Here is a 27,690-nt window from a genome sequence, read left to right on the forward strand (position 1 = left end):
AAACCAACTGAAATAAAACTATTGTCGGAGAAAAACCAAAGAAATTATTTCCTTTTGCTCTATAGCAGCAAACAAATTTGAAGATTTAGTGCAGCACTCACAAAGCAAAAAAAAAAATAATTCCGCCTTTGTCATAAAAATACATAAAACAAAGTCCCTCGCAAGCATAGATTACACTGTCAAACTTGCAACCAAGGAATTTGATTGCTTTAGTAAAGTGAAAAGTGGGAAGCGTAAACAAACCAAACACAGAAAATGATTTTGCTGTCACTGACGTTTGTAAACTTGCACAAGGTTGCTTCAGCAGTCTTTTCAATAAGCTATGGCCAACAACCCAAAACTCCATGGTTCAAATCAAGCTTCAATCTTGTCCCAATAAAGCCTTCAATGTACCTAAAGAACTCTTTTGTTCGGAAAGTAAGACAGAAATAAAACTTCTTAGAATGGATGCTTGGGCGAATTGGATATTCATTGTAGGAGAAGCGCTAAAGTAGATTCACTCACCCTCACATTCACACTCACACCAGAAAAACGGTCACTCACGTCGCGAGAAATAAACTCATTGTCATTGAGAAAATGCACTTGAACAAGTGACACCATCAGATGCAGCACATCTGCCACATTCCACCTGATGAAGTTAATGGATATGACTAAATAAAGCTCTTCTAAAACTAAAATGTATGTTAGTGTTTCGATAAAAACCCTAGTAAAAGGGACCATGAAACAAGCTGGCATCAAGGAACTACATGACACTTCTCTCCCGCACGAGATTTGACTCTCATATCACACCACATCCCCTGTGTGCTATCCCAAGGGTTTGTAGTATTCCTTCTTCCTCCTGTTATGCCACTTGTGAAGATTACAATCCCTCTGAGATCAAACACAAGCAAACACAATAAAACAGACCATCTATAGCCAAAAGCAATTTCTGGGTACAGCAAAATCAATGAAACAATAAATGGCAGCGATCAAACGGTAATCAGAAGTAAGGCGCTACCTATGGCAGACGCCAAAGACCAAGTGGATTATTGCAAAATACAAGCATACTTTAGGTCAACCTGTTGGCAAAAGCTTTATATCACAAAAATGACAAGACTGCTTTCCAACCCACAAGGCACACACTGGCCGGAATCCTCCATCCAAGGTATTTCAAGGCAGAACAAAAGGCACACATATAACGTCAACATGAAAGTCAACAACATCGAGGCCTTTGTATATGACAGGCACTTTATATTTTTGTGTAAATATGCAACAAACAGTAAGTACCCAGGTCTCTTATTTGGCAGGAAGGCGACATTCTGAAAAACATTTCATCTGGTTGAAAGCTCGAGCTAACGTTGAAATAGAAAAAAAAAAGAAAAATAAAATAAACCAAATGTGGGATTTAGATGTTCTCAGAAACAAGCACCCTATGAAAAATTTTTGAGGTGCTACAAATACCCAGATGCCCCCTGAAAAAAAGTTACAAGCATCTTTGGCAACTCTCCCCTTCCCCCTCCAAAAAAACAAACAAAAAAATTTTGCATAGAGAATTCTGTAACCATATGAATGCCATGCACAAAACAGTGATTAGTACAAAAAAATAGTTGGTTTAAATTTCTTTGGCTGGCGAAAACTTCTTTGGCAAAACATGGCATTGCAGAACAATGCACAAAAAACAAACACTCTAGATAATCTTCTAACAAAACCTGTCCCAACAATTGTCCATGAAACATCCAACAAACTGTCCAAGCGGCCAAACAACCAACATATATCTTAAGGCAAAAATTGCCCAGGAAACACATACACAGGCAAGCCTCCTCTAAGCAAAGCTTCCTCTGGCAAGATGTCATCTGGCAAAATATTTTCAGGGTGAACTTCATTGGGAAGGGTAACCTTGGACAAGACCTTTCCTGGCCAGATGTTTTCAGTCCCGCATATCTTTGGCACATTCTTCTTGGATGTGGCTTTCTTTGACTCTCTTTTCTTTGAACCACTCTTCCTAGAACCACATTTTCTTGAATGACTCTTCTTTGAGGAACTTTTCTTTTGTGAACCTTTCTTTGGCACATTTGTCTGACAAATGCCTCCAGGAAAGCACTTAGTTTTGGAGAGCTCTTGCGAAGATGGCTCTTGTAGCAAACACTCCGCTGGAGAACCCCTAAAAAAAGCTTCCTTTGGGGTACACTGCGGCAAACCCTTCTTTGGCACACTTGACTGGTCCCCTGGAGAGCTCTCTCTATGAGCAGCTTCTCGGTAGACTTCTGTAGAACCTTCTTGTGAAAGACATAGTAGAAATCCTTTTGGAGAACTAGCTTCCGGAAAACACTTTTCCGCGATACCTAGCGGCAAGATTTTCATTGGCACGCTTGCTACAGTTGCATCAGAAGCCCATCCATCCAGGACAGCTTCTGTAGTCACCTTCAAAAGTTTCTGAAGATCTTCATTTGGAGACCGTTTGCGCAAAGAACCTTTCAAAGAACCCTGTATCAAACTCTTCTTTGGCACACCTGACAGGTCCCCTGGAGAGCTCCCTTTGTGAGGAGCTTCTAAGATGCCTGCTGTAAGACCTTGTTGTGGAAGACATTGTAGGGAACCTCCCGGAAGTCCCCTCCCTGAGACATCCTGCGGCAAACTTTTCGTTGGCATGTTCACCACAGTCGCGTTAGAGGCACCTCTCGAGAAGACAGCTGCCGTAATGACCTTCAAAGGTTTTTTGGAGCCTTCGTTCGGAGACCGTTTCCGCAAAGAACCTTTCTTGGAACCTCGCTTTGGTGACCCACGTACCACGGAAGACCCTTCCTGCAGCCTTTTCGCCGCATTGATCGTCTTTCTCACCCTCCAATTTTTACCCTCTTCTGCTTGCATCTCCTTAGTGAACAAGATAGGCGCAGGGTGATTAGAGCGATGTTCCTCGAGCAAGTAGGCCCTTGTGAAGGAGTTGGGGCAGAGGGTGCACTTGAACGGTCGTTCTCCGGTGTGCCTCCGAAGGTGCCGTGTCAGGATGGTGCTACGACTGAACCTCCGGTCGCAGATCGGGCACATGTGTGGGCGGTCCCCCTCGTGGGAGCGCTCGTGGCGGAGAAGGTCGGCCTGGTGGGTCAGGCGCAGGGGGCACAAGCGGCACTGGAAGGGGCGCTCCCCAGTGTGTGTACGCACGTGGCACTTGAGCTCCGTGCGCGAGAAGTAGCGCTTGGGGCAGTGCTCGCAGCTGTAGGGGCGCAGGCCCTCGTGTCGGCGCATGTGCTCCATCAGGCTGCACCTGAATCGAGAGAATGAAGATGCTAAAAAAACATAAAACACTTCGGTCAGAGCTGTAAATCTTTCGGTTGCAAGCCGGAAATCGTTTCATAATGACAAAATTCGAGCGCGCGTGGCTAAATTGAAAAACATTTCGCGTGGAAATGGTTATACCCCTGACCCTTCAGAGTGTCCCGTGGTGTAGCAACCTGTTGCATTCCTCCGTCAAATTGGTTGCTTGACTCTTTACATGGTGCACATTTCATTTGCCCTGACATGGAACAACCAGTGCCTGCGTTTTAAAAGGCCGACTTCGCCACTGTTGTACGACTGCTAATTTAAGCACTTAATGTTCATCGGGCAGTGGTTCTTACAGAAACATACTAGTATTACAACACGCTCCCCTATTGCCACGCGGGTCACCGAGTCGATAGCGGACTTTGCTGCCCTCCACAAAGCGTTCGCCGATTATAGCTTTTTTTTATCTTTTTCATTTTCACCGGAATGCACCAGTGCTTTCCGGAAAGGTATAGAATTGTTGCAACTAGATTTCTATGTCTATCGGAACCTCCTTGAGAAGCGTGGAATAATCGCTTACCGATAATTCTGCATTCCAGCCTAATCATCTAGAGGACGTCAATGTATAAAAGGCAGTTCACAAATTTGTCAAGTCAGTCTTTCGCGCGCGTTCGACTCTGCATTTCTGCCAACTTCAACGCCTATGACGCTCTGTACTTATCTTCATTTGCCCTTTTTGGTTGTTTTGGGCAATAGTTTGCCCCATCAAACATTTATTTCAGTTCATTATTCATGGTCTCTTCACCTTCATCAGTGGCAATATTAAAACTGGTGTGACTGGGAATCGAGTCCGCAATAGAGGCAGCAGCACGATTACACGTTCAGTCATCAAACCCTCAGCCCTAGCTTTTGGATAGGGAGAGGAAATGCCCACCTGGTCTTAAAGCCCTTGGAGCAGACGCCGCAGCAGTGTTGCTTGCCGTGCTTGTGCATGCGCTCATGCTCCGACAGCTTGTCCCTCCGGGTGAATGTCCGGCAGCACTCGGTGCAGTGGAACGGCCGAACCGGACCACCTCGATGCACTTTGATGTGCACCGCTAGCCGCTCCGCGGTTCTGAAAGACCGCTCGCAGCACGAGCATGCAAACTCCTCTGCTCCTCCCCCGTCGTCGCCTAACATGGCTGGCCTGGAGTCAAAGGGGATGGCGGGAAAGGCATCTTCCAACAAAAGTTTTCGTTGGGGTGGAGCGGGGAATTCATAATAACTGATAAAGACGACTCAAATAAGACAAACCGAGATGTCAAACTGTGCTAAGCAGTATTGCGGTCACAGCCAATTATTAATTTCTTATGTGGCAGTAGTTCCTACTTTTTGACATTAGAATGTTTTCTTTATCTTTCTTTTTATAGTAAATAAATTTTTCTCAATGTACCATCTTTACTCGTAGGAATATGAGATGCTGCTGTGATGCGTGGTCAAGACCCCCCCCCCCCCCCCCCAAGACTTACTAAAAAGAAAAAAAATGTTTTTTTTTTTTTAACAGTTTGGTTGGGTCATGCAAACCAAAAAATAATTTTTACGCAAAAAAAAAAAAAAAAATTTTTTAGCAATATTGACGGCACGAGATGCAATTTAGTCACTAGTCACCTCCGTTCCACTTGCTTTCTCTCTCGGCATTTTGGGCGCGTGGAGGAGAGGTGGATCGGCTTGGCCATCACATTGAGGTGGAGAGAGTATGATCATCTCGTTGTGGTGGAAGGAGTGTACGAACATTCATTGGCGTCATGGACTTTGTGTGCAGAATTTAAAATAAACCTGGTGCCATCAACACTGCTCCAAAAATTATTTTTTTTCCCACAGAATTAATTTTTTGACAAGCGTGTCCCAACCAGATAGTTAAAAAAAAAAAGTATTTTCTTTTCAGTGGCCCTTTAAGCAGCCCTTTCTATTTTTGTGAATTTCTAATGCATGTTTAACAGAATAAGAATTGCTCTGCTAATAAGGCCATGCATCTATGACCTTGACTGGCTTTAGCACTCTCAAATGCACTCACATAGTAATAGAATTATAATCACAGCATAAAACCACTCGTTGATATCCATCCGAAAGGCATTAGTATGTTTTCAACCGGACACAGATATACAGATATTGAAGCATTTTTCACAATGCCCCGACCTCAGTGTGTAATTCAGCACAGGATGCTGAAACTCCGGCCTTTGGGATGGTGTTCATAAAATGGAAGGTGATAAAATTTAGAGCCCCCATATTAGGTTGCCATACTCGTCACGCTGCAGAATCAAGAAAGCAGGCCAGTGTCAAGTGGGTACCGCTTGTGACGTGCGAGTAATTTACTTGTAAACAGAAAGAGCTGGGAGGGGGGCAATAACCGAAGTTTGTAAAGGGTGCCTGATGACATCAGGCCGGCCCTGTGTCAATTTTACATCTGCGGAAGCTCACCATCAGTATGCATTGGCAGTCACGTACTCAACTATAGCCACCAGTGAACAACTTCTATTCGCAATGGACCCTTTTCGAGTAACAAGCGCCGTCTGGGGAGTTTTCTGCAAACTATAATAGAAGACCATCCTAATATGCCTCCGCCCGCCAAAACACATTGGCATCGTGCCGTTATATTGGTTTTCAGCGCTTTTTATATCCCATACTACCGATACTAAAAATCAAAGCATCAAAATAGACTAAATACGCTTGAAGATAGATGCTGACAATGTTGCTGTCGCCACTTTTGCAGGGCACCGCGTCCCGGTGTCCTGCAAAAATGGCGACAGCGGGAGTGTACGCATGTGCAAAAGCTTACTAGAAAAAGGTCCATTCCAGTCCGTCGCACGCACTCTAGCGGAGAAACGAAGAACCAGGAGGGTGGGGACGGCGGCGGAGACTGTAGCTGGGATTGTCAGCCTTGGTGCTGATGTTATAGCGTGTTCGTGCATCATGAAGTTTTAAAGAAAAAAGCGAGCGCATTAGACTAGCAAGTGTTTTGTTCCGCTCTGCAACTTTTAAAAATCAACACACTCACCTGCTCGCTGTCACCTGTGATATGCCCTGGCCGCATCATATATGTAGCCAAATAGATTAATTTTAGCACACTAACTAACGACAGCAAGCAGGCACATGGGAAATCCTGAAGAATTTATCCCCGCCCCTTCTCCCATCTTGCAACTACCGCCCTGCCACCTGTAAGGCGTAGGAGTTGCAAACAGACGCAGCTACAACCGCTTATAATTACTATACTTATCGCAACCACTCTATTTAGTCTCCCAAGCCAGATTACAATATTTTTTTAAGCATATTTTTGTAGGGGTGTTTGTGGAAAACAATGTGAAAGCGAGCTTTGAAAAAACCCAAACTCTGCAAGGTTTTTTTTTTTTTTTTTTTTTTCTTTTTACTAGCATTGGATTTTAGTATGAGGGAGACTTCGAGTGTCTCGTTTAATAGGAAGTTCATTTGAACGGACACCAATGTGGGGGGTGGCTGCTCGTGGGAACGTTTGATGTCATTAAGTAACTCGACACCCAGAAACGAGGAAAGGCGATACCCTTTTCGTTTCTCAGACCTACGCTGATACGAAGACTGTACACGAGACCGTCGGCCTTCCCCCTTGCATTTATTCTGCCTTGGGTTCTTAAGCTGGCAAGAACCGCTACGTCGCACAGAAGGACGGGCATTTTGGCCAGCTCTCATGCCAGGATCGCTTCGAAGTCACAGCCATTTGAAGTTATCTTATTTGACTTGCGATTTCACAGATTTATAGAGACATTCATGGGTACAGCCGAATGGTTTGAGAGGTTGTTTAAAAGGGAGGGAGGAGTATGAAGCGTAAACGGCGTCTACGTCTATGTGAAGCCTACGCTAGGAATGCCCAATCTTAACTGCAGGATTCGCCTCTGCAACATGCCGTACGTATATAACGAAGACAACGAACAATTGAACATTGCTAGTTGTAACGATTCACTGAAGCATGTCGCAGTTAAAACGCCCGTCGAGCGTGCGAAACGTATCTAGCCCAAAGCGTAGAGCCGCCTGTACAAATTCAATACTTGCGCAATTCTGCGGGAATCTTCCTCAGTTCAGGTCACACATCAGGCATCCCAAAGCGCTTCGAAGTCATTTCGGTTGAGCAGAATCAACGTTTCGTGCGGCATTGTAAAATATGGACACATTTTGGTTTCCGACCGCCCGCAATCAACCTATGCAACAACAAAAGATTCTGGGCGGAAGCGGAACCCGTTGAACCGTCCTCGAGTTGAGATCCATGATTAGGCGGCCGCTTACGCTACCTAGCCAGTGTTTAAAACTTTAATAGTGCAATCCCATAGAGCTATTCATAATAACTCTATGTGGCAATCCTAACGCGTCATGGAATATATTTTTTTCTGCTCTGTGTCCAACTAGCCCAACTGTCCATTCTTGTAAACACATGTTTATTGTTCCCTTGCTCTGCCAGTCGGATAATCTGTTTCGTTCTCTTCTTTAAAACCATTTTTTTTTTTTTTCTAAATCTCGCTTTCGGCAGCTGCATCATGCGCTCAAAGCCAGTTGTGGTTCTGCTGTTTTTGCCTGCTCTCCAGCCCAACTTAAAATCGAAAGGGTGGGCTAACTTTCGGTGTGCTATCAAGAAAAGTAAAAAAAAAAAAAAAAAACAATTTTTAGATTGTGTTTCTGCCAAACTTGTTATCCCGGCGAGAAGCAATGAAGCGAAGATCACTGTACTTCTGCTGTACTTCCTAGTCAGCAACCAATGTTCGCTTATATGCCGCCATATATGGATGACTAAACGCATTTACGCCGGGGTCATCATTGATCCAAACACTGGTTACTATAGGGTGGGCTATCTTTCGGTGTAAAAAAAAAAAAAAAAAAGCAAATCAAGCCAAAAATAGGGGTGCCCGGGGCATCTTTCAGGATTTTACGTTCTCTGTACATCTTATGTAATACTTTCCCTAGCTGTATATGAAGTCATGTCAATAGTAAAGTGGAAGCTCCTCCCACCTCTTTTGACTTCAGCAGTGTGAATGCTGGCGAGGAGGCGACCTACTCTCCACGGTTCGCTCTGTTGAAGTGGAAAGAGGTGGGAGGAGCTTCCACTTTACTCTTAACCAGGGTTACCAGGTTTATTTTTGTAGTTGGCAGGAAAATCTGGTCGTTGGCCATTTGACTGCTATTCGACTATTCCTGCCCGGGATTTCACCACTTTCAAAGCATTTGGTTTCAAAGCCTTAAACATCATATTTTGGAGCCAGGTAAAAAAACAATGATCAATTCAAGAGATTAGGAAAGAAAAATATTCAAAACACAAGCATGTAAATACAATAAGTGGGCTCTCATTGGTGTTGGCTATAGAGGTGCAATGATTTTTTTTCTGAAATTTTTTGGCGCAATTTAATGCCACAGTTAGGGCATTGGTTAGGGGCGGATGCAGGTGTTTCTAGTCGAGGGAAGGGGGGAGGGGGACAGGATCAGATGTTTGAGACACCCAACCCCCCCTCCTTTTCGATGCCTTAAAATATTACACATGCACAACGAAAAGGGGAAAAAAGGGGAAGGGAGGCAAGAGATCCGGATCCTCCCTTCAGCAGGGGTTTCCCCAGAAATTAAAATTAGGACGGTGTCTAAATCTTTTTTTTTTTTTTTTTGCGGGGGGCAATGAGAATAGAGAAGTTATTGCAAATTAAGGAGGGTGTACACCCCCCAGGGGATGTATAGAAAAATTACTGTGCCTCAGGGTCACCGGGTTCGCCACTGATTGGTGAAGTGCCTGTGCTTCGCCATTAGTTCACTAGTTCACGCCAAAGTTTACTACCATTCTTTTGTATATACATGTCTTATGTGATGTATTGTCGAATGTTCCCAAGAAGTGTTTTAAGAACATTGTATGAAGTTTTACGTATTGAGCTTATTTTTATAGCCCGACATTCAGCCATTCTTGGGCTTTATCTCAAAAACATTTGGTGGGTTAGTCTGCAAGCACCTGGCAACCCTGCTCTGCATACCTGCATCTCATATATCCCTTTCGATAAAAGTTTTCTATCGCTTTCTCAAACTCAAAAAACTTTTCCTTCACATCGTCCTCGATGCATTCCTCTTGTCAATCTTCAAATTTATCTTACTACTAGTTTCCCTGCCTCAATTCAGAGTTTTACAATGTGCTCACCACCACATATTGCTTCATTTCCAACTTTGTTTGGACATCCAATCAATTTTCAAGTGCAAAAGTAAACTACACAATGTTGAGTGATCAATCTCTGCCAGAATGTGCACTAGCGATCGGGATCAGATGCAGAGTTTCAGAAATTTTGGAACTTTTCAATCTGGCAGCAAATGATATTTGTCCTCACATTTGCGGGCTTCATGAGTCACGAAAATCCTTGCAAGTTAAGTACACCACGGTAACTCCTGAAATTTTGGCATCTTATCCCAACCAATAGCACTTAGCCTTGAGTAAAGACTCAGCGTTTGATGATGCAGTCAATTTTTGCGGTGAAAAAATCGTGCCATTATAACTTGCACATTTACTGGCTTGTTCACTATTTGCAGCAGAGCCCACATAAACCTCCCAATGGCTTCAAATACAGGCCACCTCCTATTTAAATGTATTTGAATTGATTATGAAGTAATAAGACAGGTCATACAGCCAGAGATTAAGAATATTTATTCTATTTACACAAACCAGACTTTCATGCCTGAGAATTACACCATGTGGGGTCATCATAATACATATGTGAACAAACAAAACATTGAACGGTTTCAGTTACAATTTCAAGGACTGGAAAGAAACTTTCTGCAGCTCTCAGTGTGGCCAAACTTCAGTAATTCAACCTTGAGAAGAAAAGCATTGCACAGCTAAGATGCAGTGTGAGAGCCTCGAAAGAGGGAAACAAGAAATTTAGCATAGCTTGGAATATTTGCTCCTTCCCACACTAACTTAAACCAAAATTTCAAAAAAAAAAAAAAAAAAAAAAAATTTTTTTTGACAAACACAGTAAGTTTATTTTTTCCGTCTGCAGTGCGAAAGATTTGTAGACAGGGTTTGCCCAACCTGTTTTGTCATGTAGGAAGAGCGCCAATAAAAAAAGTGAAGACCTAATCATGCCTATTAAACTTTGTTAGAGATTAATTGCAGTAAACTAATACTGCTGATAATATACTGCCTAAAGTGTTGGAGCACTAAATCACACAGTATAAAAACAAGGCAGAAAGTTCTTAGACTCATACAGGATATTTACAATATAAAGCAGATTCGGACTGCAGACAATTTTGACACATCTGCAATCTTCTGAGTAGGACGACAGCTGTCTATGCCGACAATTACTGCCTCATTGTCTTGCACTTTGCAATTCTGTACGATGTGGGGTTCTTTGTATTGAAAGACCCGGCAGGACACTGCTTTTAAGGACTAGGTGAATTGTTAACATCTACCACAAAATTTCTACGCAGCCTTTTTGTGTCTGTTAGGTGAACAAAAACCACCTTCTAATCTGACTATAGTAGGCAAACGTTTGCCAGAAGAGTCTTACAAAAGGTGAAAACAATGAGAGTTTTAACTACCAACAAAGCATACAAAGAAGTAGAGAGAAGTAAATCAAAGCAGAGGTACAATCAGTTTGAGGCAGCTAATATTGCACCAGCGTTCCATCTGCAGTCACTAGAAAAGAAATAACTTGGTGTTTGAACAGTAATCGATAGGCTTCATGCCGTTCTGGTACAAGCACGAAAGCGAAGCTACCAATGAAATTGACCGCTCTATTCACGTGTGTAAATAAAAAAAAATGAAAAATTGAACATTCACCATAGCAGAGATGATTCTCTCGAAGACTATACAAGCAAAAACAAAGTGGTAAATCCATTTCTCCCTCTTGATTAAAAAAAAAAAATACAAGTGACAGTAGAAGCATACATATATGACAACTGTATAAGCTCCTAAATAAAAGTTGCCCATAAAATTTAACTTGCACCAGAGAAAGAAATAAAAGCGTAAATCATGGTCAAAGAAGAGGGGAAACAGGATACAACAATCAATTTCCGAAATAGAAAAAATAAAATTACTAAAAGGCCATAACAGGATTTACAGTACAGAAAGCACCATCAGGGTTAATGAACTTATGTACTTTCAAGGCGGAATAGAACACACATGCATAAAGCTGAATTCAGACACGCACCTTCTGTGTTAGAAATAAATATGCATTGACAGAGGGTCTATGGTTCATGGCAATAAGATGCACATCTTAAATAGTTCTATTTTTGTGGCGCGACTTGCACATTTAAATGCCTTTGTAAAGTACAAATTGAAGTAGATCCCACCATAAAACTCATGTGAAAGCTGGCACAGAGCAAGAATTAGAATAGTACTTTATAAGTCAGGGTTGGCTCAATAAACTGTTTTACCGCAATCCTAAACATCATGAACATAACTACAGGGAAATCAGTGTACATTGTGCATAGATAAACCCCATCATAGATCAAGTTTAAACATAAGAAATACTAACACAAACAATTGTAAATAAACATACATTTTTGGCATCGGTTCAGTTGCTAAAGTTTTACACAAGTTTCCCATTTGTCACTAAAAGAACTAGTACCCCCAAAACACAACTCTAATTATGCCCTGCAGGTGAAGAGAGCAAACGCACTAAACCAGTCCCTTCAAACCAAAGACACATGCAAGGAATCAGCAGCCATGCTTTCTCCTTATAATTACAATCATTTTTCGTTTGTGAACTTTGGCATCACGACAAAATCTAGAGGCCTAAGTAAAACATGTACAACAATGAACATGTACAAACAAGAACTGTCCCACCGAAGTAAATTCCAAAACCCCAAACATCCTTTTTTTTTTGTACAAGTTCTTTGTACAGACCAGCTTTTGCAGAAAGACATTCAAAACTCCCTAAGGCACTTCAGACTGCCTCCCAGAGTAAACATACCACACACTTTCAAAAAATAATAATATGACAAAAAATATAGTTTGCATCATTCTGCAAGTTTGCTCCATTCCTCAAAACAACCGCAAAAGCTGACAAGCACTTTTTACAAGTTACACCCCCTTGAAGGAAACTAGCTCACTCCCAGAGTACATGAGAATTACCATATTTCCAGTGCAGGTTTTCAGGTACCATATCTTCCGGACTGCACACGTTTAAAAGTTGAAATTTTTGTGCTGTGCACACTATCTACAGGTGCAGACTAAAACAATTATTTGTTTTTTCAAGATTGTTTTATGATGAGAAGTGACGAATCTTGCGGTGAGAGATCAGTACGCTAATGATTTCTTTACTATACAAGCTTCTTTGGATGCTTTTTTTAGGTGTGCTGCATATAAAAATTTGATGCACCAAGTGCGGACGATGCATTGGGTACGGACTATCTAAGGAAAACTTTTTATGATCGGCCGATCAGACATGGACCGGAAAATATGGTATACCGTTCCCGTTTCCACCCTGTGCTGAAAATGTCGGGTTCCAAGATATTTATTGCGACAAATTTCCTTTTTTACCAAGTGCCACGAGCACAAACTGAACTCCACACGTGACTAGGATCCAATTGTTAGCAGTAAATGACTGGAAATTCACCATATATTGTTTGTTTTCTCTGGAAACTCATCGTCTCAAATGTGAAGTAGATTACGCAACCACACCTAAAATTTGGCACAACCTCTAGCTATAAACATATAAACAAGGTGGTATACAAAAATATTGCAACTGTATTTCGATCTGCCGATCAAAAAACGCAGAATCGCATTTCATAAGAAACGCAGCCCACGCTTGAGATAAATATTCGTCTTCTCGCAGGGCTGTCGCGTCATTTCGGGCGTCCGGTAATTCTTTCTTTCTCTTTTGATGAGAACGCACGGATGCACAGACTAACGAAAGTGAGCATTGTGCGGGGCGAGTTGTCACGCCAACATGCGATGCATGCAAAAGGGTGCCACCGGCCAACTGCACCGACTCTCCTAACTAGCGCCGTGCCAGGCCGCGGCGGATCTCGCGGAATCAGAGTCGACTCGGGAAAGAATGCAGTTGGTAAACCAGCAGGTCGGTATTTTTGTCGGAACGCACGACCCTCGACTGGCCCGTGCGTTGCCAAAAGACGAGCGCCATGTGCACCACGGTTGCCGACAAGGCGAGAACTGCGGTGCGTCTCTTTCGAACGCCCGGTGTCCCGCGCGAGCTCGTAGCCTTTTGCCGCGCTTTGACCGCCCGTGCGCGCTTGAGGTTCGTGAGACGCCCAAGCGTCATCGAAGCTGGAGACGCCCACGCCGAAGGCGCGACGACCAAAGCTTCTCCCTGCCGGAAACTATGGTCTCTTAATACCGAATCTAAAATACGGAGCCATGTTCTGGAACCACGTCCGTCGCCCGCGACGGTGTTTGCAAGCCAGAGGCGCGCAAACAGACGTGCCCTGAGAAAAACCGAGGTAAAGGGGCTTCGAGAGCGATAAACTGGTATCCCGTTCACCAGGCAAAACTGACCACCCCCCTGGCTGCCGCCATGTTCAATTTTGACCACTAGACACGTGACTGTACCAAATCCTGAGGCTTTTATGCAAAATTGAGCCGAGATTTGTATTGCTATCGCTGTAAAAAAACACGATAAACTATATTTCCATACTGTTATCGCCGATAACAACCCAAAATACAGCACCGCGGCTGACGGCATTAAGCGGAGCAATTGTGAAGTAGCCAGAGTTTTTGTTGTAAAAGCACATTTTGGAACTAACGAAACGTAACTTATCTCTTTGGTACTGTTATTAAAGATCAATAAGCAATTATCTGCGCAAGGTACTTTGCTGAAATCTAGATGTAAAGCTATAAGGTCAAGTGTCTAGTGGTCAAAAATGTGCAACATGGCAATGACCGGGGGGGGGTCACTTTCAGCTGCCGGTTTATCGCTCTAAGCCACTCTACCTCGCTGCGGCAAACGGATGAAAGACCGCGGTGGCGGCGTCAGACGACAAACGAAAAGAGTGCTGACGGCGACGTTATAAAGTTACCCCGGTTACAGAACTGCCCATAGACACCACTTCCACGAGCGGCTCCCTCCCTCCAGCTCTCACCCCAAGGTACGACTCCCGTCGTTCAACGTGCCACCGTTTTTGAGGAGGATGGCTGCTACGGCAGTAAACAACTTACAAACACTCTTTTGGCAGACGCCGAACGGAGCCAAACGAGTCCATAGAGTCCCCAGTGCTCGGAGAGTGGACACTGCACCAAGGAGCGACACGATGCCTTTCTCCTCGAGGGACTGTGTGTGCGCGGATATGAAGAGAGTGCGAGGATCATAGCGAGCAGGCGGCGTAGAGGATGGAGGTGATGGCGGCCGTGAGGCCCCCGGTGACCGGCAGGGTGAGCACCCAGGCCAGGATGATGTTGCGGAAGAGTCCCCAGTCGACCCCCTTGCGGGACCGCACCCAGCCCACGAACACGATGGAGCCCACCTTGCAGTGGGTGGTGCTGATCGGGATGCCCACCTTGGAGGCGAGCAGCACCGTGGACGCGGCCCCAATCTCTATGGTGAAGCCGCTGGAACAAACAGCGCGCCGCTCAGTCACTTCTGCCGAAGACCTATTATTAAAATCGTGTCTCCGACTGGTGCGTTTTTAAATGCGTCCTCAAAAGTTCTTCCTCGATTTCAAACTGACGACGTTGTAAAAATCTTTCGCGGTTGCTTGCTGCAACAGACCCTCTTCAGAAGTATGTGTCATCTAGCAGAAAACCGAGGCAGACACGAGTTCGGACGCCACGACGATGGCAACGTTTGCATCCGCACGCCCTTCTAGACCCAATTGCCGGGATCGCGACGTCCAGTGGCGGGACAAGGCGGGTCGTGAGACGCGTCACGTGTTGTCACTTTGGGGCTGCCTTAATGTACGGGCAGGATGATTTCCAGAGTCAGAGACTCTGGAAATCAGAGAGACAAGCTGCGCTTGGTCAGAGAATATGTCCTTGCAAATTCCGAATGAACTTCAGAATAGACCGTGCCACTCGTAATCAAAAACACAAACAAACCTAGTGACTTCACCCGAGTCTACAGGACGACACAAGCACGTAGAATCTTGGGTAAAGTCACTATGTTTGACGCTTGTGCCCTAGCTTTATTCTTCATAGATGAAATCTCAAGGTATTTGAAAAACACGTTCGAAGAAGTACTCCGAGATGAGCATAAACTAGAAGTACAAACTGTTATGCTGGGTCACTGAGAAACTAATGAAAGCAGCACTAGTACTACCAGTTTGCAGCACCTCAATTAGGCCACTTGCAAAGCATCTGGTTCTCCACGAAAATACCCCCCCTACCCCCCCTACCTACCCTACCCCCCCCCCCAGCAAACTGCGTTTATAGATCATGCAGAAATAAAACACACATTGTCTTAAGGGGGGCATCTCTGGTTGCCTTCACACAATGCCACTATAACAAAAGGGTTCACAGGGCTCACTTGGAGGGGGTGACCTTGGTGAGGTCTTCGCCGAGGGTTTGGATCACCCTGCGGCCCCAGAGCCAGAGCCCCAGGCTGATGCCCGCACCTCCGTACAGGAGGATGTAGATGGGCGTCTCGGAGTTCTGGAGCACATTGCCATCATGGTAGATCATCCACAGGGCGACCAAGGGACCAATCGCATTGCTGGAAGGGGGAAATAATCGAAAATAAAAATAAACATGAAATAAAGAATGCTATGATCCATCTGCAGAGCCACAAGCAGGATCAAATGTCACAGTGAAACTCAAGTGCAACGACACTTACGTGCACTTGCCCTGCATCATCAATTAGGTCAAAGTATTTTATAACCCTCATAGTTCATGCTCTCATGAATGAGTGTCATTGACAATATCTTCATTTCATTTCAGACACTATTATTACAATAAAATTACTCTATCCCTATTAATAACATTAAATGGTTCATACTTGTAGCTAGTAGTCATGATTTTATTTTAGTTACAGCTGCCAGTATCCCAGCTGCAACCTGTGGAACAGTAAAAACCCTGGTCTTGAATTGTTTTTCATTAATTTAAATTTTTCCATTTGCTAAAATATCTTGTGTTAAGCAAAAACATGAGCTCATTGCTTTCCTATCTATTATATTTTTCAAGAAAACTTCAACTTCAGCAGAAATGTTTCTGCCCACTTTTTTACAATTCCGCCATCTAAAAGTATGGCACTAATAGCCGCATCCCACTAGAGCGACAAACGACAGTGACACACGACAACAAGCGACAGACGACGCCAACACACAGCCTGTTTGTGGGATCTGCTGTCCCACCTGGCGGACACGACGCAGAATACGGGGACAAGGAAACTTGTTTCCTAGTGGGACTGGAGTTGTCAACAAAACACTTCAAAATACACAAACAAACAGCCTGGCGACGCGGTTTTCGTATTTTGCTCTTGGGACGTAAAACGTGCCGACAAACACAGTGAAAGTAAAAACGATTACTTTATTTCTTGATTCAAGCTTCTGTTTGTCTTCATTTGCCGTTGGCGATTTTCCACAAACAGTCGTGACAATTCACACCACACGTTTTCCAAACTAGAATTTCTGAATTGCTCCTTTTTTGGGTCGTTCGAGGCACTTGAGGTGAGTGCCACGGAATTTCACGCCGATTTTGAGGATGTTTATAACTTCATATCCGAATGATCGAGGGTAGGCGTTTTCTGGGGGACAGTACGGCATACTGATTATCACAGAATGTGATGACAAGTCTCATCTGCAGAACGGCTTGCAGCGGTACTTTGTGTCCTACTTCGTGGTGAGCGGCCTTACATTGTTCAGTCCTTGAACATGGGTGTATCCATCCTCATGCAGTGGCTAGACCTTGGCGTCTTGAAGCACCACCTCGCGCACCAAGTTTTCGCGAGCAAAAACAGCCACAGCAATTTCCCTTTCGAAACACGACCACCAGCAAGCAAGCCGCGCTTGCGACCACTAGTACGAGCAATCAAGGGACCGTAACTGCGGGAACTATCAGTGGCCGCCAAGGACTTCTCTGAAGGTTGAACGGCGGAGCGAGCCACGGGAGGAAGGGTAGAAGGGAGAAAGAGAGCCAGCAGAAGATACAAGCGGGCAAGGAGGATAAGTTTGTCCCCGAGAGATGTTCCTCGGTGGGACTGCTTGCTGTGCTTGAAGTCCAACAACAGACAAGAACTCATCCGTCGTCGATCGTTGGTTGTCGCCTGTCGGCGTTTGTTGTGGGTGTTGGCCGTTACAGTGGGACAGCATCAGCAACACGGAACTTTGTGGTGTTGCCGGACAAAAATCGGTGTTTGTCTCTCTAGTGGGACGAGACTATAAGAACCATATTTTCCGGTGTATAAGACACACTTTTTTTTCCAAAATTTTCGGCGTTGCGTCTTATACACAGGTGTGTCTCATATACTAATTTTTACTTAGAAACTTGAAAAAAGTGTGGGCGCGTCTTATACACCGAAAAATACGGATGTTAGTATGTTCTACAAACAGTAGAATGAGACAACACTATTCTGATAATTTTATCTTCACTCTGGAAAAAGTTATCAAGTTGAAATTTTATCGCTGATAATTAGAAATGAGTCATTAAAGTTTTTGCCACTTAGAAAATTCTGCAGCTAACATATTGCAGAAATATTAGACTTGCTGCACCCTCTCATATATAACATATTAAACCCTGAAGAAGGTATTCAGATCCAAGGTCTAGGTCAAAAGATACCGTGGGCAAAACTTTGCGCTGTGATTAAAAGCAAATAATTCTGAAAAAACAGGAAAAGCTTTTCAAATCATGGTTGCAAACAGCATGGATATGACACTTTGAACCGATCTAACTATATATAAATGTGCACTTTCTGAGCATATTACTACTTAGAAAATATGCGGTTTGAAACTTAATTGATGAAGAAAAAAAAATGTTTAAAAATATTTTGTTTTGAAGATTAGGTGTTTTTTTTTTAATGTAATCTAATAAAACACAAAAAAGTTACTGGTTGATTTACACACCATCTTTTTGTACTTTAAAGGGATACTACTACAACAAAATTTCGGAACTTATTTTTTGGTCTATACGTGTTCAAAGGAGTAGTATCACATCAAACACACCCAATATCTTGTTAAAAAAAACACAAAAAAGAATTTTAAGACAAGTTAAACGATTAGCAGAGAGCACCTGGTGGATGTCGCTAAGCCTCGTTTGTAATGCCAGTCTAGGAACCTTAACAGGTAGCTAGGCCCATTCACACACTTGCAACAGAGCACAACCGAGAGAGACAAGACCTGTTGAAACCTCTTAAATTTTCTTGGGACGAGAAAACACACTGGCATGCTGGTGCCATCTATGCTGTGACCCTGGAACTGCATTTCACAAAAGCGAAGGTTTTGCAAGATTTCCGAGGCCAAATGTGCGTAGTAATACTTATGAGTAATGCTCGTTTATAACATTAACAAAAGATTTTCGAGCCAAGAAAGAAAGGATAATACTCCAGAGAAATAGAAAATATGCCGTACCACTAAGTTTACACTGCTACCCTATAGATGGCGCCAGTATGGTTCTAAGGGGTCGTACTCGGTTTTAAGAGGTCGCAAGTGTGTGAACAGTCCTTAAGGCCTCAAGACTCTTTTGTGTGTACCAGATGTTGCTAATCTCTCTCTACAAGATTATAAAAGATAAAACCATAACTCAAAATTCACACAAAAGCAGCTTTGGGGTTAGTTGGGGTGGCGGGAACTGTGGCATGCTTGCACTGCTTCCTGGAACGGCTAAGGCATCCTGACGAAGTCAGCCTCGCTGGCCGCAGCTTTGCTCATTCGAAGACAAACTACGTCACAATTGCGCCTTATGTGACATGCTCTCCACTGGCTGCTCTCCGAGCGCTTGCCAGAGTGGGCCGTTTATAATGAAAAATACAGTCATCAGGCTCAAAATGCAAACGTGTGATTGTCATTTATGGATACTGTGAATCATATTCAGCCTATTTCCGAACACGACAGGTTTTGGCAGTTTAAAGGAAGAGTGAAACTCGTCGGTCACCTGACATCGTTACCGCCGTGAGCGAAGGACCCAAAGATGGCTGTGAGGACTTGCAGAAAGGAAAACAGCTTGGCTGTCTCTGGTTTGTCATCTTCGTGGATGTCCTTGCAAGGTGGCCCAGACTGAAGAAAGGGACATAGCACAAACATAGATATCTAACCATTCTACAACCTCTCCAAAATACATTCCCACTTTAAATCAATTTGATCCCATTAAACAATTACTAGCAAACATACTACTATTTAGGAAAGCACAAACCTAGGACACAGTGTATAGTTGGTCATTGCTGCTGCATGCTAAACTATGCTAGTTAGAATTACTATGTTGTGAACGTTCTGGGAAATAGAGTTAAGCCAGCACCTTCAGTTACACGCGCATGCTGATGTGGCTCTCACGAAACACTAACGATTGATTTTGAAAGTTGTTACTCCTAGTGCAGTCCAGATTTCATCTTTTCTCTTCAAGTTTTTCTGTACTGATTAAATTTGCTCAAAACAAGCAAACAATATCAGTCACCCACTTCCCCAAAACAAGCAACTTCAATTCTTTCAGCTTAATTGAGAGTAAACCCAGTGCGACGTAAAAAAGCACTGATCACCAAAAAAGCAAGTGACACGGTAAAACATCTTGAAGACACCTAAGCACTTTTCATGAGTTGTGAATGCGAAAGCATGAATGTCATTCTTCCGCTCCCCCAGTTCGTCTGTGGCGTACTGGCACGGGCGGCCATGTTTCGCTACTGCTGACGGCTGAGCGCGTGCTCTCGTGAAATGACCGTGCCGCGTTGAGCTTGGCCGTGCAGCCTCTCCGGAGTCTGCCCGTGTGGGCTCTGCGGCTAGGCCCGCACCTCTTACCGGGGGCCGGGCCGCTGCGTGCGCTGCGCCGCCATAGAGAGGGCTTCTCTGGTTGCGTTCCTTTGAACTACGCCGTGCGAGAGCCAATGGGAGCCTCGTTCTTTGAAACTACGACACGTGCCAGCCAATGAAAACCTATCCATCGGATTTCTGCCACAGACAACAGGCTTCGCACCATTGGGACAGGGGAAGGTGCCGTTTGGCGTGGCTTGAAAAGCTGATGACGTCGGTTCGCTCCATGGGACAGTTAAAGGGCAACTCCGCTACATTTTTGGTTTTGAAAAAACAATGCAGTCCTCTTCAGTATCGCCTAGGAAGACAACACGTAAAATGTTACGACGCAGTTCTGTCTAAATGTTTCTTAAACGGTCCAGCAAACTTTGCAACTCTCCAAGTTGCCGAAATCGGCTGACTTGAGCGGGCGAATTCAGGCGCAACCAACAGCGCAGTCAAGGCTACGGCATGGGCGGAGCCAACATTGAGCTAAACGTCATTATCATGGCCCCCTTTTGCTTGTTTTCACTTCTCCGGGCGAGCGTAGCGCATGACGTCAGCAACGTTGCCTCTAGGCGCTCAGCGGTGTCCACGTGATTGGTGTAATGCGCCTGCGCAGCGCGTTTCTTGGGAGCCGTCTGGCCGCCCGTTGTGGTCCCGCCGTTACCGCCGTCTTCCGCATCACAACCGCCGTCGTCGTCTCACCGATTGTGATTATTATTTCTTGGAGTTTCGTCCACACTACGGACACCACGTACGCAGACTTATGCCGCAGTTGTGCAGACGTCGTCGAATGCCGTAGACAACAAAACGTGGCGAAGAGTGCGGTGCAGTCGACACTCCCGCCTGCCACATGTCCGCCCCAATTCCGCCCGTCGTTGGTCCGAGGATCACGTGACATCTCGTACTACGTGATGGCCATGTACTTGGCGACCCGAGGCCAATGTTGCCGGGCGGAGCCGAAGTTTCGGTTTCGATTTCTGCTCGTGTTTAAAATTAGAATTAAAAATATATATCCCATTTTTTGCGAAGCAAATGACGTAGTGTGCTTTACTAGGGCTTTTTAATTCGAAATCAATCATTATCCCGAAATCTTCGGAATTGAGCGGAGTTGCCCTTTAAGGGGGGACACCACTCAAAAAGGTAAACTTCTGTACCACTTGCTTGATTTCCATAAAATTTGCAGTGGAAGTTTATGTGAGTGGCAGGCCCATCCCTGCCAAATTTCATTGTTTTATGTCATTTCTGAAACTCGTTACATATGTTACAATATGGAAGTCGTGTGTTCGCTTAGGAAAACTCTTGTTTTAAAATAATAAAAAACTATGCGATTTTTATGTGTAATATAGTCATAAGAATACCCATAGCATACGCCTTAGCTAGTTATTTTGCTATATTGCATTGTTTTTCATAAGTGGCCGTGTAATCTCCATAAGAAGATTAGAACTGCGATCTCCATAAGTTTACAGCCACAAAACAGCTGCTACAATAGCGCCGCGAGCTTATTCACCCCCATTTTGGTTTTGATTTTGCCCTGTAGCCTTGATACCATGTCCCATGCAATAGACAAGCTGGGTTGAGGTTATAGTTGGGTTTTCTGGTTCCACTATAGCCAACATGGCCGCCGTCTGCCAATTCTTATGGCTGTTCCAGTTCTTCTCGTGGTCCGTGTTTTTCGAGTGCGACTGCGAGAAGAGCAGCCGCCTGCCGTTCTTGTGATTTTTGAGCGCGAAGGTACTTTGCCGATAGGCTTAGTATTGAAGCGAGCTTGGTGGACAAAACATTGTCTACCAATAGCGCTAACTTCAACTTCGCTGTTTGCGCCAACGAAGGTGCCGACAAAGCGCAGCATCGTGATCAAACAGATCAACAAACAAGTGAAAAGTAAACAACATAGAGTGGAGGTTGGAGGAGAACTAGTGATGGGCCGAACTTTTGCCGAATCGAAAGTTTGGCGGCGAATCTTGGGATTCGGCAAAGCCAAACTTTTTCCAAACTTTTCCAAAGATACGGCAAAGATCCGTCAAAAATACATTGTTACCAGACTTAACGTTGATATTTAGTTTTTTCTGGCAAAAAGAGGTTTTTTTTTTTTTTTTTTAACTTAAATGCAACATGTGATGCATATCGACATAGTTATTGCTAAATAAGGTGATATTCTACAAGATAATTGTATCGGTGTCGTTTTTGTGTGTTTACTGGCAATTTTAGTGACTCCTTGCAGAAGTGGAGTGACAACGAGGTTGGATAGAAGCGAGCGTGGCAGAGGGGCTACGAGAGTTTCGGTTTTAAGGCCTTATCAGCGCAAGCCTGCATGTGTGTGTAACATATCAACCTCCTTGGTGTACATTGTTCAAATAAAGGCAATAACGCTGCGTTCTTGCTTTCTCTGGGAGTCACTGTTTTGTGCGCGAAAACAAATGCAACGGTTGCTGAGCCTTCACCAGAAGAGAGAATAATAATATTGTAAAAATGCATGTTTTTCGATTTAAGTCACTTGACGTCAGCTTTGTATGAAAGTGCGTGCTCCATATTCGCAACGTCTCGTTTTTAACCTTTAAAATTCCAGTTTCTGGCATTAGGACACACACAAACGTTTCAGAAGATAGGGAGAGTTAGGAATGTCGGATGTGGAACGTCAAGCATTATAGTTCTGTCTTTAGTTCTATGCAGATACATGAAAATCGTGAAATAACACTAATTGAAAAAGCAATATTATTTTGTTTTGGAACACACTACTCCTGAGCCGAAAACAGAATTGTTATAATTGCGAGGAGTGCTTTAGAGTAGTTGTCGGCCAATATTTTAGAATGTACCGCATCATTTGTCACTTGCGCAGTGGAATGCGTAAATTACTGGTCAATCTTCTATTCTTGAGGCAGAAAATATTGACACGAGAACCACACTCGCTCACAAATGCACAGTTACCATGTTGCCTAGTTCACACCGTACCGTAACCGCTGGCTGTACAACACTGCACGATGGTAACCGCACGACTGCACAGCATCCACTTGCAATTCATGGCTCCGTCGCGTTCTCACGCGTGCGCAGATATTTGCAGAATTTTTGCCGAATCTTTGCCAAACTTTCCTTCAAAAGTTTGGCATTTGCCGAACTTTGCCGAATACGAAGTTCGGCAGATTCGGTCTATCACTAACGAACTTAAAATTGACATAAGCAAGTGGAAAGTGTCCAATACGCAGCAGAATATCCGCAAAAATTTGATATTTTGGCTGAAATCGATTTTTCAGACTGCTTGATTATTTGGACAATTTCTGGGTCCCCTCAGAGTCTGAAAAATCGGCCTGCGACTGTACACAGCTTTGGGTGACTTTTATTTCTTTACATTTTGAAACCAACATTATGAATATGAGAAGCCTGAGGCAAAACTTTGTCTACACGCAGATAACAGTCCGTTAGATGTAGAATTTCATTTTTACTAATGGGACTACATATGCAATGACTTATATTTACATCCTGCGCAGTCACTTACATATGCTTCAGAATCTAGAAGAGAAGTATAATCAAAATGAAGGAGTGTCAGTGGAAATGTTTCTACTAAAGATTTTACCTAGGGCAAAGGGACCGCAAAACACTCACCAGAGCAGCCTCCTCAAGCATGATGAGGGATAGCCTCTTATTTGTGTGATGGTGAGGGGGGTGATCACCTGTGTGAACACCAATGCATCATTTAGTGTCATTCTGGACTCACTCAAATATTTACAAAATCAAATATTATAGTGTCCTTAATAGACTAATTTATTCATAGAGGAAAGTAAGCATCCCAATCTATCCAAAAAGCTAGAAATGTTCTTCCCGAAGTACTTTGATAAGGATGAAATGTGTAAGGCTGATTTTGAGGAAAACTTGGGCAGATCGAGATATTACTTAGAGTCATAACTCATAAATTAAATAACTGTGACGAATCACTGATATATCATAACATATTTTGGCATAAAGGGCATCAAACGTGACAAATTTAGCTAAACAAAATCATTTAGTTGGAAATAAAAGCCGTTTTACATGGCTAAATTTTCTTCTTCAAAGCATGTGTGCGACACTAATGCATAATCATTGTTTGCACTAGGAAAGGAGACGATAAAGATACTTGCACCGCGTCACACCTTTATTATTCGCCAACGAAGGCTTTCATCGTAGACTTAGCTTAATTTTCTCCATTAAACTTCCGAGTCTCTTGTTTAAATGAAAGCGCAAGGCTAGACACCGCAGCAGAACATGTCAATGTTTCAGTTGTTCATTTAGCGAGCGTCAATAACTGGCACGCTTAATCAAATACACGTCAAATGATTTCCCAAGGCAAGAACTTGGCAGACCCATACCATGGTGCATACGACCGGGGGAAATCACTTCCACGGACGGTTTGCGGCACCCATTTTTCATGTTCGCTTCATTGTTCTGTTGAATATTAAAAGAAAGATTTTAGTTGTTAGTTTGGATTGTAGATCTAAATGGGAAAACTAAAGAAGGAAAAATTATCATAGAGCCATTTCTGAAAAAGGCAAGGGGTGTGCAAACTATTTCGAAACTAATAGCTCAGCGTCATTCTAGCTCCAAGACTGCAAAGAGAGCTGTTGTTGCATCCTACCCTTGTCCTGTGAAGGCTACGAGTGATGTGGCGTTATTCGATTTAAACCATATTAATTTTTTAGAAGCAAGTTTTAGAACTCACAGACGAGCCTCCACACCCTTGCCGATTTTGTGAACTGTCGATCTCGTGCAGTAAAATGAGGCATGATAAACTTGTTGCTGCAGAGGCGAAGTGTTTTACGGTATCTCGCTCGTACGGTTTTTAGTGGATATATCAGAATGTGCGAGTAAAAGCTTACTGCCAAGTCATTTGAAGGGTATAACAGCTGGTTATTAATTAGGTTAGTAACTTTAAAAAAGAATATATATATTTTTTTAAAAAAGAATATATATATTTTTTTAAAAAAGAATATATATATTTTTTTTGAGGAAAACAAATGTAATTTTGGAAGTTCATATCTTAGTATATTCAATGAATAATAAGAAATAAATCATTGAGGTTTCTTTTCTCATTTATTACTTCAAAGAAAGGACGGTTCTTTCTCATTCTTACACTAACAAAACAAATCTATACAGAATTGGTTGGTTCATTCCTAACCACAATCCACAATAGCTTCTGAGAAGATAATACCAAATTGTTCAGCACCATGTTCTTTGTGAGATAAGCAAGCCCAACTTAGCTTCATACTGAACACACCAAATGGTGTGGCTAAAATTACCCTTTACAAGAAACAAAAAGACAAAGAAAAAGGGAGAAACAAACAGCTAGAAGCACCTTTTTCGTTGCTTCCATCTCCATGTGTGCAGGATCATCAGAAACAGGAACACTGGGAGCAAATGCGTATGTAAGAGTCTTGGTCTCCTTGTTGGCAGATGACAATTCTGTAAAAAAAAAAAAAAAAAAAAAGAAGCCAAAGAAGAGGCTTTTAGGTCTGAGCTCCCAATGTTGTAACTACGAAGGGCATAAAGTTTCTGGCATCATAGAAATGGGCACTTATGATGCGTCAAAGACAAAAACTGATCAAAACCTTTGAAATCCAACAACTACAGCTGTGAAATCATTTATCCCAAATAACTTGCTAGTATAACTGGTTACAAAATGTATTGACAAATTTGTTATTTTGAGAGTTACATTGACGAATTCTTACTAGTTATACCTTTATATTAAAGTAAACCTTTTAGTATCTATCCACTAAAACAGTGGTTCTCAACCATTGATGTTTTGCGGACCCCTTGCAGATCGGCGGACATGATGAGGACCCTGTTCGTGGCGAGGCAAAAGGGAAAGGTATAGGCTAATTATGATAATAGTTTAATCGATATATAGCTAAGGGCTAGTGTGAAGTAGACATCTCTCATAAACATACACACAGGAAAGCTCAACAGAAGATTATAATGTTTCATCTCAATCTAAGAAAAGACTACTTTCATTGCTGGGCTTGACTTATGAAGCGGGGCTTCGCGGACGCCAAAGGGTCCGCAGACCACAATTTGAGAACCACTGCACTGAAAGATTTGCCCTCTTGTAAAGATATTCATAATTACCGGATTCGTCAAAAACTGCAAAAGCATAAACAACATAATTATAGAAAGAAAAAAAATGACAGCCCCCTCCCTGCCTGTTTTGAAAGCATCGTATAATACTTTGAGAGTCGGCAAAGAAAAGCACGATGTGATCATAAAATTTATTTATTATAAGATTCAAGGTGCAACTACAAGGTCAACATGCAGTGCTAAAAGATACTGACCTGTCATTCTCATCCGGTCGTTATCATTTCCGCCGTACAGATCCCCTGGTCAGAATGGACCGACATGCTGTTAGTGCTGTCAGCTGAAAACCGCTTCTACATAAAGGTGCATGCAAAATCTCCAAGCCACATTTATGATTTATATTAGTGGTACTTAAAACCCTGTAGCAAGCATTTTATTACGAGAAATGCTTACCACAAAGGCTGCATAAAGAAAAGAAAGGAAAGCTTTAATTTTGGAACAAATACCAAGAGTAAACCCATAATACATTTTCCCATAGTTAATTAGCCATTGTTAATCATGTTACTAGCTAGATAGACAACTTTCCGCAGTATTCTATATGGTTCCCTCTGAAAACGAGTTCAAAGATTGTAGTACCTACTACACAGCATACTGTTTATGACTACGGTTCCCTAGATTTTTCGTGCGTGTGACCAAAAACTCTACGCTCGCACCGCCACACGCGCACACCTTCCCCGCATGAAAGATTCGAAGTAAATAACCAGAATAAAGCGTTGACAAATGCGCATGCAAGATGCTATTTATTTGAGGCTTTTGCTTTAGAACAGCTACTACTGCAGATGCCGAAATGTGTGGTGCGTGGAACACACACCGCACATTCTGCGTTCTCCTTGATGCTTGGGTAATTTAGCAATATGTCTATTCAGTGAATAGGCACCATTTTCAAGACCAGTAGACTCTCAGGTAGATAATAGAGGTCTCTTAAAGATTAGCTGCAATGCGACCCGTGTCGGTCATGTCTATGCTTGCACTGCCCTGTCTTTGTCGTTGCTCCAAGCGCTTGCGTGCCTAGTTTCCTTTCCTTCCGCTCTCCCAAGGTGGCGGTCCCGTCGTGCATGTCTAGTTTCCCCTAGCTCTTCGGGGCGGGTCTGTGTCGTATGCTAAACGGCTTCGCTGATCATCCACTTCTACAAAGTAGAATGGCTCATGATTTTATTATTATTACTATCATAGATGAAAAAAAAAAAAAATCTAACTGCTACTTTGAGAAGTCCAGCTACTTACACCACAGAAAAACCCAATTAATATAACACCATACCTCATGAAACTACAACCATTAAACTGTGAATGGCCAAAAGCCCCAATTCCACAACAATAAATTTGCAAAACTTAAAGGCAAAGCAAAAAGTCATAAATAAATGTTTCGAACATCGCCACATCCACAAGTCTGAAGAGCCATGCCCGATTCATAAACAAAAAATTAGAGGCCGGAAAAATAAAGAGTTTTGCAACACAGCATGAAAAAAGCGAACAATAGGCGAAACAGTGAAGTCATGCCAGCTA

The 27,690-nt window shown here is 43.1% G+C and overlaps 2 protein-coding genes across 5 annotated transcripts in view; both read right to left on the reverse strand.

The window, feature by feature from the left end:
• Nucleotides 1-1,053: 1,053 nt before the first annotated feature.
• Nucleotides 1,054-7,474, reverse strand: LOC115320314 (zinc finger protein 227). 2 transcript variants are annotated; one of them, XM_029980413.3, is made up of 3 exons: nucleotides 7,297-7,474; nucleotides 4,172-4,423; nucleotides 1,054-3,241 (listed from the first exon to the last, which is right to left on the reverse strand). In XM_029980413.3, exons 2-3 carry the CDS (start codon nucleotides 4,414-4,416, stop codon nucleotides 1,756-1,758), a joined length of 1,731 nt encoding a protein of 576 aa, XP_029836273.2. In that variant the 5' UTR covers nucleotides 4,417-4,423; nucleotides 7,297-7,474; the 3' UTR covers nucleotides 1,054-1,755. The 2 variants fall into 2 exon arrangements, with proteins under 2 accessions (XP_029836273.2, XP_029836274.2); XM_029980414.2 differs by having other exon boundaries at nucleotides 7,293-7,459.
• A 2,413-nt stretch (nucleotides 7,475-9,887) lies between these two features.
• The window catches only part of LOC8024657 (sodium-dependent phosphate transporter 1-B), a 37,146-nt gene continuing 19,343 nt past the window's right edge, over nucleotides 9,888-27,690 (reverse strand). For 2 of the 3 annotated variants that reach the window (XM_029994990.4, XM_029994992.4), the window contains exons 7-13: nucleotides 26,385-26,429; nucleotides 25,412-25,518; nucleotides 24,429-24,504; nucleotides 23,689-23,756; nucleotides 19,241-19,362; nucleotides 15,684-15,869; nucleotides 9,888-14,770 (exon numbers count right to left, since the gene is read on the reverse strand). In XM_029994990.4, coding sequence (XP_029850850.2) covers nucleotides 14,527-14,770; nucleotides 15,684-15,869; nucleotides 19,241-19,362; nucleotides 23,689-23,756; nucleotides 24,429-24,504; nucleotides 25,412-25,518; nucleotides 26,385-26,429 — 848 coding nt within the window. In that variant the 3' untranslated portion in view covers nucleotides 9,888-14,526. The remainder of the gene's footprint in view (nucleotides 14,771-15,683; nucleotides 15,870-19,240; nucleotides 19,363-23,688; nucleotides 23,757-24,428; nucleotides 24,505-25,411; nucleotides 25,519-26,384; nucleotides 26,430-27,690) is intronic. The other variant, XM_029994993.4, reaches the window with a different exon arrangement.

The sequence above is a fragment of the Ixodes scapularis genome, unplaced genomic scaffold (assembly GCF_016920785.2).
Source record: "Ixodes scapularis isolate PalLabHiFi unplaced genomic scaffold, ASM1692078v2 PGA_scaffold7__128_contigs__length_106722199, whole genome shotgun sequence".
Taxonomy (NCBI): Eukaryota; Metazoa; Arthropoda; class Arachnida; order Ixodida; family Ixodidae; genus Ixodes; species Ixodes scapularis.

Excerpts from the sequence above, each read along its gene's own strand:
- LOC115320314 (XM_029980413.3), bottom strand. The coding sequence starts at position 4,416 with ATGTTAGGCGACGACGGGGGAGGAGCAGAGGAGTTTGCATGCTCGTGC. Across the intron at positions 3,242-4,171 it reads TCCAAGGGCTTTAAGACCAG|GTGCAGCCTGATGGAGCACA; the intron begins GTGGGCATTTCC and ends CTCTCGATTCAG.